The sequence below is a fragment of the Sturnus vulgaris genome, unplaced genomic scaffold (genome assembly GCF_052056855.1).
Source record: "Sturnus vulgaris isolate bStuVul1 unplaced genomic scaffold, bStuVul1.hap1 Scaffold_195, whole genome shotgun sequence".
Lineage (NCBI taxonomy): Eukaryota > Metazoa > Chordata > Aves > Passeriformes > Sturnidae > Sturnus > Sturnus vulgaris.
Window position 1 is genome coordinate 3,471,191 of NW_028276170.1, and position 12,372 is coordinate 3,483,562.

General features: G+C 46.4%; 1 protein-coding gene across 1 annotated transcript; it reads left to right on the forward strand.

The window, feature by feature from the left end:
* The first annotated feature begins 471 nt into the window (after positions 1-471).
* LOC148218008 (class I histocompatibility antigen, F10 alpha chain-like) lies at positions 472-2,436 on the forward strand. Its single transcript, XM_088158028.1, has 7 exons — positions 472-481; positions 572-844; positions 1,069-1,341; positions 1,434-1,541; positions 1,639-1,674; positions 1,795-1,827; positions 2,183-2,436. Exons 1-7 carry the CDS (start codon positions 472-474, stop codon positions 2,194-2,196), a joined length of 747 nt encoding a protein of 248 aa, XP_088014154.1. The 3' UTR covers positions 2,197-2,436.
* Positions 2,437-12,372: the final 9,936 nt, after the last annotated feature.

Below are 12,372 nucleotides of genomic sequence, written 5' to 3' on the forward strand. Positions count from 1 at the left end.
CGCCACTGCCCACCACCAGTACTTTATTTATGTTTATACTTTAACCTTATCACTAACGGTTCTGCATGCTCTCAGCACAGCACATTCCTAAGTTAGTTTCCCAGGGCCTACTCTGGGGACTGCAGTCTTCAAGCCTTAGCATTACTACTACTATTATGGTTTATACACTTTATATTCTAATATTCAGGATTTCTAGTCCATACGGTAACAGATCTCTGGGTTGGGATGGGGATCCTTGGGATGGAGGTGGGATTTGTGGGGCTGGGGTGTGAATCCATAGGGTTTGGATGTGGATTCTCAGGGCACGAAAGGGGCTGAGATGGGGATCCATTAGGCTGGAATGGGATATCTTTTGATCCATGGATCTGAGTGTTGCTCCCTGTGTTTGGGATATGGATCCATGGGGTTGGGATGGGATCTGTGGAGTTGGGTTGGGATCCATGGGTTAGGATGTGGATCCATGGGCCTGGGATGAGGTTCTGTGCGTCTCCATCAGACTCTGGGGCTCCAAAGGGCTGGAATGGGGCTCTGTGGGGCTGGGACACAATTCCATGATTCTCTCTCCCCCCAGGTCTCCACACATTGTTGCGAGTTTACGGCTGTGACCTCCTGTCTGACGGGAGCATCCGTGGATCCCGCCAGGATGGCTACGACGGGTGGGATTACATCTCCTTTGACCTGGGATCCAGGAGATTCGTGGCGGCCGACAGTGCTGCTGAGATCACCAGGAGGCGCTGGGAACATGAGAACGAGGCTGAGGGTTTGACAAAACACCTGGGGCACGTCTGCCCGGAATGGCTCCAGAAATACATCGGATATGGGCAGAAGGAGCTGGACCGCAAAGGTGGGAGCAGAATTCTTGAGGGGATTTGGGAATGGAGGACATAGAAACATGGTAATTCCTGTGAGAATTCCATGGGAAGATCTTACCTCCATCCCATTCCATTGGGAATTCCATGCGCAGATCTCACCCCCATCCCATTCCAGTGGGAATTCCATTGCCAGATCTCACCCCCATCCTATTCCCATGGAATTCCATGGATGTCTCTCACCGTTATCCCATTCCAGATCCCCCTGATGTCCATGTGTCTGGAAAAGAGGAACACGGGACGCTGATCTTGTCCTGCCACGCGTACGGATTCTACCCCAGCTCCATCGCAGTCAACTGGATGAAGGGGGATGAAATCTGGGATCAGGAGACGGAGTGGGGCGGGATCGTTCCCAACAGCGACGGCACCTTCCACACCTGGGTCAGGATCGAGGCGCGGCCGGAGGAGCGGGAGCAGTACCGGTGCCGGGTGGAGCATCCTGGAATGTCAGAGCCCGGGATCTACGGTTGGGGTGAGGCTGGGAATGTGGAATGTGGGAATTGGGAATTTGGAATGCCCAAATGGGGATTCCCCTCCCTCTCCTCACCGTCCTGCATTTCCCAGACCCAACTTCTGGCGGGAATCTCACTGTGGTGGTCGCTGTGTCCATCATCACTGCCGTCATCATCCTCATTGTCCTCATTGGATTCATTGTCTGGAAGCGCCAATCCGGTAACATACGGGATGGGGGCCGGGAAGGGGCACGGATCCACCCGGCACTGTTTGGGAATCCTGTGCCACCAACACTGATCCCACTGTTTCTCCACAGGGAGGAGGGACAGGACTGGATACAACATAGCAGCTGGTGAGTACCAGTGGTGGATCCAGCTCTGGATCCCCTCTTTGTGGATCCTAGGATGGATCCTGGGGTTAATCCCAGTTGTGTGATCCGTGCTGGAATCTCATGGATCTTCTCTTTCTGCAGGAAAAGATGTGGGAACCAACGGCTTGAATGCAGGTACAGAGTGGGATCAGGGTGAGATTCCAGAGGAGGACTGGGGCAGGATGGACTGATTGGGATCATGGAGGAATTCTGGATCAGAGCAGGATCAGATGGAATTGTGGAGTGGGATTGGGGCTGGATTCTGAAATAGGGATCACGATGGATGGATGGATGGATGGATGGATGGATGGATGGATGGATGGATGGGGCAGGATCAGGGAGGGATTCCAGAGGGCTACTCGGGCAGGATTGGAGGGGGATCAGGTAGAATTCTGGAGGAGCTCCTGCTCTCCATGGGCTCCAGCCAGGTCCATCCTGCAGGATGCAGACAGGGACAGGGTGGCACCGTGACACTTTCTCATCCCAGCAGGAATCACCGCCTGAGCGATCCATGGAGCTGGATCCAGCCCCTTCCCTCTTCCCAGGAAACCAAGAGCTGCCAGCAGAACTCATCCTGCTGCTCCCACACGCCCACAGCTTTTGCTAATGGATCCATTTCTGATTTTCCAGTGTCTTGAAGCCAGGAACCACAAATATTCCCAATGTTTTAGTTCTGCTGTGAAATTATCCTGGTTTGGGGCTGTAAATCCTGCTTGGGGCAATAAATCTGAGTTCCCTCCTCCAGTGTCTGGCAATTCCTCTCTGGGAGCCAGGAACGTGGATGGGGACACTGGGGATAGGGATGGGGACAGCAGGAATGAGAATGGGGACACCAGGAAGAGCATTCGGACACCAGGAATGGGAATGGGGACACCAGGAACAGGTTGGGAACAGCACGAGCAGGATGGTGACAGCAGGATTGGAATTGGGACTTGCCAGCCACATCCAACTCCATCCCCCAGGATTCATTTCCTGCTCCGTGTCCCATGTCCCAGGTCTCCCCAGGAGGGTTTGGCCACGTTGGGCTCCTGGAGGGGCAGTGGGATGGGGGGAGGGGTCAGGCCAGGCCTCACTGTCCCCAAAGGTCCTTGAGTGTCCCAAAATCGGGGCTCGGGATCTTGGAGAAGTTCCCTGGCCATGACACGAGCACGAGATGGCCGTGAGATGAGAGTGACCATGACACAACCACAACCCTGACCATGAGATGATTTGGACCAAGAGATGACCATGGGTTGGCCGTGGCACAACCATGGCCTTGAGGTGACCCTGATGTGATCATGGCCATGTGATGACCATGAGGTGACCATGACATGATCATGAGGTGACCATTACAGTGAGATGACCACAAGCATAAGATGATGGTGATCAGGAAAGGACCATGACCATGAGATGGCCGTGACCATGAGATGACCACAAGATGATGGTGACAATGAGATGACCACAAGATGACCTTGACAACACCATGACCATGAAATACTGAAGGCTGTGAGATGACCATGACAGGATCTTGACCTAGAGGTGGCCATGAGATGACCCCAACACACCATGGCTGTGTGCTGATCAAGACCATGAGATGATCATGACACAACCATGGCTGTGAGATGATTGTGACCATGAGGTGACTGTGAGATGACCATTAGGTGACCATGAGCATGAGATAATGGTGATGACCATAACTGTAGGAAAGAAGGAACGCCTTACAGAATAAGGACCTTTTCTATCTTTGTTAAATCCTGTGCACTTCCGTTCACTTTTATCCACCAAAAGGCACTCTGGGAAGGGCTCAGCTGTGGGTCAGATGGCCAGAGAGTGGGGTGGTGGTCACCTCGTGTGTGAGGCAGTGATGGGCCGGGAAGATGCGTGGACACCACAGGATCAGAGAGCTGATCCTGTGAAGGGACTCGTCAACAGCGACACCACAGTGACAGGCAGCCAATGCGGGCTTGCTTCAGTCAAGTTTGGGTTCAGTTTCAGTTAAGTCTGAATGACACAGCCAGAGCAGCATAAATGATGGACCACCTAACTGGGAAAGGACAATTTAGCCAACCTGAGGAGCAAGCAGCAGCAGTCCCCAGGCAAGTACGTGGTGAAGTTAAAGATTTTTGTTTAAAGCATTGGTCCATGTACCAGATGGCAGCAATCCTAACTCAGAGTATACTAATATTAGGCAAGAGCCAGGAGAGACATACATGGAATTTATAGAGTGGTTAAAACAAGCATTGGAAAAACCAATCCCTGATGCTAGGACCAGCAACAAGCTGTTAGAGACATTGGCAGTAGCTCATGGTAACTCCAAGTGTCCAAAGGTGTTGCACGCCCTGCCACGAGAACCACCACCAATGATCCTCCAGATGATCGAGGCGTGCAATCGTCTCGGGATGAATGTGGCAGCAGGACAGACCCAGGCCATGGGGCAAGGAGTTGCAAAAGCCCTGGTGGCTGTGCAGTTTCCTTTTAAAACACCACAATCACAATAACAACCCACTTGCTTTCGATGTGTTCCACAGGGACATTTCTGAAAAGACTGTCCACAGAGAAAAGGGAGACACCCAGTTCCTGGTCAAAACCAACCCCAGGCTAAACAGTTTTCTTCTAAAGGCAATTTCCCCAGGCTGCCATCAAAAAAACTTGCACTGGAACACGAGCCAGCCTCGCGCTGTGACAGAAATCCACAAGCTGATGATGCTGATGACCATCAGTGTTAGTAAAAGAGCCTGAAACAAATCAAATGTTAGGACCATTTCAGTTAATAACTGGGGGAGGGATACGGTTGTGTCGCCACAGATAGAGGACCTCGGTGGATACCAGCCAAAACCATCAAACCTTACCTACAGCCATTAAAGGACTGCCCACCAGAAAGTTCCAGTACTCCCAACTCCTAACAGCGAGCCTTTAGCGAACATAACACCCCAGGAGACTTTATGTTTATCTCTTGCCACCCCAAATAACCCCTCTTCAACATGGCTGGTAGGTCTGGCCATAGATGAGTGGCCAGTAAATAAAAAGGCCATTTGTAATATGCAGAGGAACAGTCCCATTGGTAAGCTGAAATACAATCCTGTAGATTTTTGGGATTCGTGGCCTCTCAATCTTCCACATGCACCATTAGAGGCTCAAGAATAGGAAGTGTTTCAGTTCAAATGGATTACTGCAATACCTTTTGTTATGGATAAAGGATTCAATTGGTAAGATGTAAAGGTGGTAAGTATTCAAGTCCTCAGAGAGAGAGTCAAAGAGTTACAAATTAATGAAGACAAAGACTGGTTTGATGGAGTCTTTAAAAGTTGGGTAACCAAGGGGTGGGTGTTGTCCATAATGAAAACGGGGTTACTTATCTTCATAATTGTCATTTTGTAGTGTTAGTTTTTCCTTGTCTGTTAGAATGTTTCTACAGAGTTTTACAAAAATCTTTCAGTTCTATTTTTACTGTTAAGCAGAAAGGGGGAGATGTAGGGGTCAGCCTGACCAATATCCCAGGACAGGCAACCATCACCAAAGAAGAATGATATCCCAACCCTAAACCTGGGGAGGCATTTGTTAAGTTGTGGTGACCCCAGAGGAATATTAGGAAGAGTTATGGGATTGCCTGTGTGAATACCTCATGCATATTCCTAACCCTCATTTCCCAGTTAATTATCACCTCTCCCAGTTCCAGAATGTTCTCCCTTCCTTGTATCCCCATTGGCCCTCAGCTGATGCAATGTTCCACCCAACCTACTCCATTGGATCCTACCTGCCCTTACTCCACCTCTGCCCCACTTTCCCCTATCCCCATTGGACCCTAAGCTCAACTCCACCCCCTCTCTTACCCCATATTTACACCTTGGAGCTCCCTGTATCTTTGTCGTCAACCCCAGGCTCCTAAAGTGACTTTGTCCCCTCGGTTGTTGTATTTGGATTTTTGGGCCTCATCCCACGTTTCCTTTCATTATTATTAAAGTGTTTTATGTTACTGAGTCGTGGTTGTCGTTCCGCTCTTCTTTAATTTTTGCCATTTCTGCCCTGATATCTGCAAAGCCTAAAAAGGATTGTTGGGGACCACCCTCGACCCCTGATATGAGATGACCATGACAGAACTATGGCCATGAGGTGACCATGACACAACCATCACCTTGAGATGACCATTACAGTGAGATGACAATGGACATGAGATGATGGGGATCAGGAGATGACCATGAGGTGACCACAATATGACCACGGCTATGAAATAATTGTGGCCACAGGATGACCACGACCATGAGATGATGGTGATAAGGAGATGACCACGACCACGAGATGACCATGACGATGAGGTGACCATGAGATGCCCATTAGGGTGAGCTGACCATGAGCATGACATGATGGATATCAGGAAATAAACGACCATGACTGTGCTGATGACATGACTGTGACTGTGAGATGACCAAGAGATGACCATGAGATGACCATATCCATGACCATGAGAGGACTGTGACCATGAGATGACGATGACACAACCATGGCCATGAGGTGATCAAGAAATGTCCGTGACTGTGACCATGACATGATGACAACTGTGAGATGACCATGGGCATGAGGTATTGTGTCCAAGAGATGACCACGGCATGCCCATGACCATAACATGATCCTGGCCATGAGGCGACCATGAGCATGAGATGATGGTGCTTAGGAGATGACCATAAGATGACCATGAGTGACCATGAGTGAACATGAGCTGACCTTGAAGATGACCATGAGATGACCATGACCCGGCCATGGTCTGGATCTCCTCAGATCCTGTCACTCACCTCCCGCTTATTATGAATGAGAAACAACAGTCTCGATATTCAGCAAAATTTAGATTGCTTTATTTGATAGAGAAAGAGCAAACAGTGCTGGGGAATGTGAGGGGTCACCGTCCACTCCACACTCCCTCCAACCTTGGTTTGCAGCCTCTTCTTATACTGTGGTTTCTCATTGTAATCAATAATTTTTGGTTTTTTGCTGTCATAATTTGGGCAGCTAAGCAGTGGTGGTCGAAGAAGCATCTGCATCCAAACTCACAAAGCCTCTGGGCAATAGTCAGTCTCACAGATAACCATCTGGTCTTTGTAGACAACCACAAGGGAAATCTGCAAGTCTGGTCCTTGAGAGAGGCAGCAGTGATCAAACAAAGGCAGGAAGGACTATCCAAAAGTGTGATTTTGCAAGCTGGCAGTTGATGTAACTTATTTGGAAAACATAACATACGTAAAATAACATAACATAACATAACATAACATAACATAACATAACATAACATAACATAACATAACATAACATGGTGATTTAAAACAGAATGATTTAATCATATATTTTTCTTTATCTAGTGTCCTTGCTTCACTTCATACCTTAGTATTCTGGTTTATACAAACCACAATTCTTTTGTGAGTAACACAAATCTTTTTCCAATTATCACAATTTCCCCACTTCTTTTCTTTTATCCCATTGATTTGTGTTTTGGTTACAAATTTTGTTGGTAGTTCTTGTGCTCAATTTAATTCATTCACTGCCATTAGTTTTGTTGCCTTCTCAGGGTCTATTGGTATTGTAGCAACTTGCATTCCTTGAACCACCGACTGGATTAGTCGAATGAAGCATGGAACAAGACAAGGGATGAACAGTTCTCCTAATAATGCACATGTTAACATAAAACCTAATTCCTTCCGCCAATCTCCCCCCAACAGGTTATTCCACCAATTATCATTAAACACAGAGTTCCAGGTTTGTACAGGTACATGGGCTATTTGTTTTATTTCTTCTGCAATTTTAGTAATTACTTCTCCATTATCATCAATTTCTATGCAGCATTCAGAATTATTGAACTTCCCACACACTCCCCCTTCTTCAGCTAACAGATAGTCCAGGGCTCGTCGATTTTGATATACTGCTGCTCTAGTTTGGGTAAGTTGTTTAGCTATCAATTCCATTGCTCGGGCTGTTTGCTTGGAAGTAATTTCTACCAGGGCTTGTAGCCTGATAATTCTATTTATCATATAAATTGGAGTGAGATAGCCCCAGCTTCCATCTTGAGCCCCATAGTACTCAGTAATTTGTTCTGGGGGCCATTCATCATCCTTCCAGATTTGTGTTCCCCCTATGGATGGGCTCTTTTTGTTTGCAGGCAAAGTTTCATACAAGGGAACTCCTAACACTTGATTGTCTTTCTCTTCTGGTAATGTAAAAACTGCAGGCTGGATAATCCCTCAGGTACATGTCCCTCTCCATCTGTTTGGTAGGGTATTAGAAGCTCTTTTCCTGCAGATCCAAAATATTCCGTCTGGGACTTTCCAGCTTAGCTGAACTGATTCAGGTCATTGCCAATAGATTCTTACACTATTCTTATTATACCAGCAGAGTCCTGTAAAATTGTTCTTTATACAATTACCCTTACTTAGCTTTCCTCAGTATTTTTTTAGAGTTTTGGGCCACCAAGACTGATTGCTTGCATTTGTAGTCAGGAGAGTCTTACAGGGGGTGTGCCCCACATCTTGGGTAAAGTTACTTCCCTGACGTGTTATAGATGCTTCTCCTGTTACCTCATGACTTAGAACCCACCCTTCAGGTCTATTGACTCCCCTCAATATTTCTGATTGATTCCACTGTAATAACTGATCTGGGCCTAATCCCTCCCCCCTCCGTGGCCATTGTTCAGTCATCTGCATTCCTCCACAGTGATCCAACAGTGACTTCAGTTCAGTTCAGCAGTAATTTCTCACATTAATTCCACAAATAAATTCTTTCCAAAGGGGGGTAAGTTCCGTTCACTGAGTTGTTGCTTTATTTTCTCATACAAGTTAAAATTTCCCCACAGTTTATCCTTGTTCCTCTGAACACTTTAGTTGTATTTTTTATCAATTCCTTCTTGTAGTGATCGCGCACTCCTCCCTGATCTGAATATCCCCACATACCTTCTTTTGGGAAGCAGAGCTGTGTCTCTCCTACTGGGCAACTTTGGTATGCTGATGGAGCCCACCCTCCTTTTCCCAAATTGGTGGCCACCCAATAACTTTTTCCCATAATAGTACACGTTTCCAACTTGTGCTGATTCTAGCAGAAATTGATGTGTGTGTGGAAGGCAAGGGTGGATACCGTGCATCCCCGTACCCAATTGTCTGGTGACACTTGGAACAAGCATCAGCATTATTTCCTTTTATCATCATTAGCAATAGGATGACTCCCATGACCATTTTCATCCCTCTGCCTCCCTCAAGGCCTACGGGGTTGCTGCCAGTAGCCGAGGTTTGTTTGATCTTCTCGGCAGCAGGGAATATGTCCTGGGCTCTCCCACTTTGTCTTTCTCTTTTGGTAGTGTTTCTTAATTTTGTCCCAGCTTTTAGCTTTAACATTCCAGTACGAGGTACAGCAGTAACAGCTCGGTATACACAACCCTTCTGACACTCTATTGCCAAAACCTCTGCTCTGGCTTTCTCTTTTCCTCTTGTTCCACTCTCAAATAACTCCCACCAGTTATGATCATCAATTTCGATTTTTCCTCGTGCTGATAGGGTATTTAGCACCTTAACAGTTTCCTTCTGTTCCTTTCTTCTACATTGGACAGACAATGTGAATGGGAGATACCCACCATAGGGATGAGACCACCACAGCTCAGGACAATATGGACAACTCTTTTTGATGAAGGGGTTACAATCACACCTGGCTTCAGGACAGGTGACTTTCAGTCCTGACTGGGAGACCTTCGAGACAAATTGATCCGGTGCCGACATCGAGAGCTCTGGATTCGCCCTTTGAGGTCTCCAGGCTCGGATGTCACTGCCCAACCTGCAGTAGGAGGGGTTACAGGACCCTGGACTCTACTCACACGTGTCCATCCTTTTTCAGGTGTCCTCACAGCTGTTTCAGTTGTTAACAGAACCAAATACAGTCCTTCCCATTTTGGATGTAGATTTTCTTCTTTAATTAACAAATGTTGTCGTGGCCTAATCTTATCTATGGCAAATCTTAGAGGGACGGTTTGAGCTTAAATTCCCTTCTCCCTTAATTCTTACAAATTTTTATTGATTATTATTATGTAATTCTGGAGGGAAGGGTCCTGAACTAAAGCTGGATCAAGTTGTTCTCCTTTAGGGTCAGGCATACCATACAGCATTTCATATGGTGAAATCCCTGTTTTTGAATTTGGCATTGTTCCTATATTAGACAGGGCTAGTGGGAGGCACTTTGTCCATGGCATTTTAGTCTCAATCATTAATTTTTTACAGCTGTTGTTTTAATGTTTGATTCATCCTTTCAACCCTCCCAGAACTCTGAGGGTGCCAAGGTGTGTGATACTCCCAGCTGATGCCCAGTGCCGGGGTCAGTGACTGCAGCACCTTTGATGTAAAGTGCGTCCCCTGCTCTGAGTCTATGGCTCGAACCAGGCCATACCTTGGGATTATGTGTTCCAACAATATTTTGGCTACCACTTGTGATGTGGCTCTAGCTGCAGGGTATGCCTCTACCCAGTGGGTTAATTTGTTACCATTACTAGTAAATAGTTCCATCTTCCTATTTTTGGGAATTCTGTAAAATCTATTTGTATTCTTTCAAAGGGTGTGTAAGCAAATTTCCATTCTCCTGATGGACCTTGTAGCATAACTTTTAATAATTTTGTGAACAAGTTAACCAAGTCTGGATGCTCTGCTTTGCAATATCAAAAATGCCAATGCATCCAAAAAAATGTAAAAATTGTTCTGCTAGCACTCTCGTTCGCCAAAGAGATCATTGATGTAATTGTTCAGTAATTTGTCTGGCCTGGGTTTTGAGTAAACTTTCCCTGCCATCTGCTAAAACCTATTAATTCTCATGCAGTTCTGCCCTGAACTTCTTTATCGTTTCTTTTTACTGAAGAGTAATTGTCCACACAATCACATTCTAAATTTTCATCCTGGTTCCTCATATAGGAATTGTCCAGGACTTTGAGCAGTTGCTGCTTTTAGCTCTAAGTCTGGGGAAGTGATTAGAATAGCTTCATATTTTAATATTCGGGTATCAGTTAGCCATTTCTTGGCTTTTTGATTCAGAATTCCCCTCACATTATGGGGGTGTGGACCACTAGGGTCGCCCCAAAGGTGACTTTTCAGGCTTCTTCCATTAAAAGTGCTGTGGCCACTGGGGCCTGCAGACAGGTGGGCCAAGCCCGACTGACAGGGTCGAGCAGTTTAGAATAAAATCCCACTGGCTTTCGACTGCCTGCCCATTCCTGGCTGAGCACCCCATGTGCTGTTTGATCAGAGGTGTTTACAAACAATTGAAATGGTCTCTCCAAATCTGGGAGACTGAGTACAGGGGCTTGAATTCAAGCTTGTCTGACCTTTTCAAAACTTTTGTCATCCTCCTCTGCCCATTTCAGGCGATTACTGGTAAGTTTTTTATATAGAAATTTCACTTTCTCACTAAATCCCTCTATTCATTGATGACAGTATCCCAGCAGTCCCAACATTTTCCTCACTTCTTTTTTAGTTTTTGGAGTCCCAGGCTTAGTATTCCAGACACTCTGTTAGGATCCAATTTCTTTTTCCCTTTACTTAACCAATGACCTAAATATTCTACTTCTGCTTCTGTGAATTGCAATTTAGCTTTGCATACCTTCAAACCCTGCTGTGCCAAAAAGTTTAAAAGTCATATAGTCCCATTTCTACTAGATTTCTGGTCTTTTTTGTGCTATTAATAGATCATCTACATATTGTAACCATTTCACCCCTTCTGGTAGCTCAAAAGATTGCATTAATTCTTCTAGGGCTGCCCAAAGGCATTGGGGGATTCTGTAAAGCCCTGAGGCAATACTGTCCAACGCAGTTGTTGTTTCCTGCCCTTATCAGGATCTTCCCATTCAAAGGCAAAGCAATCTCTGCTACTTTCCTCTAACGGGCATGCCCAGTAGGCATCTTTTAGATCTATTACACTATACCAAGTGTAGTCAGGGGACAGCTGGCTTAAGAGGGTGTAAGGGTTTGCTACTACTGGAAATTTGATGACAGTTCGCTGATTTATAGCCCTCAAATCCTGTACCAATCTGTAATTCCCGTCTGTCTTTTTGACAGGCAGAATAAGAGGATTATGTGGGGACATACATGGTTCTGAAATCTCTTGTTGCAAAAGGTTTTCTGTGACAGGCTGAAGGCCCGGGTTCCCTTCTAATGATATTGGATATTGACAAACTCGGATTGGCAAATCGAGGTCAGTGATTTTCACTTTGATGGGTTTCATTTTTAATTTCCCTATTTCCCCAGGGGTGTACCACACCTCAGCACATATTTGTTCCTCATCTTTTTGGTTAAGGCATAAATTTTAAGTTGCCCTTGGGATACTTCAATTTTCAAATCCAATGCTATTATTAAATCCTTCCCCAATAAATTATTTTTTGTCTCTGATAGTAACAGCAGATCATTTAATCGAATATTGCTTTGGGTCTCAATTTATACATTTTTAAAAACAAGGATCCGAAACGGCTTACCCGGCGCTTTCTTAAGCGGGTCCCAGGTGGCTCTCAGAGGGCTCCGGGGGATCGCAGCGGGGATCCAGAGGGATCCAGAGGGATCCAGAGGAATTCTGTGGAATTCCGCCGTCCCCTCCCCCCACCGCGCTCCCTCGGTCTCTTTCGCTTCCGCGTCCCAACCTGAGAGACCGGGATCTACCCGGCGCCGGGTGACGTCACTGAGATATCGGGCTGCCATTGGCGAA

Bases quoted from the DNA above. Each gene is read 5' to 3' on its own strand.
- LOC148218008 (XM_088158028.1), top strand. The intron at 1,342-1,433 runs GTGAGGCTGGGA...TGCATTTCCCAG, and splicing joins GCCCGGGATCTACGGTTGGG to ACCCAACTTCTGGCGGGAAT. The intron at 1,542-1,638 runs GTAACATACGGG...GTTTCTCCACAG, and splicing joins TGTCTGGAAGCGCCAATCCG to GGAGGAGGGACAGGACTGGA.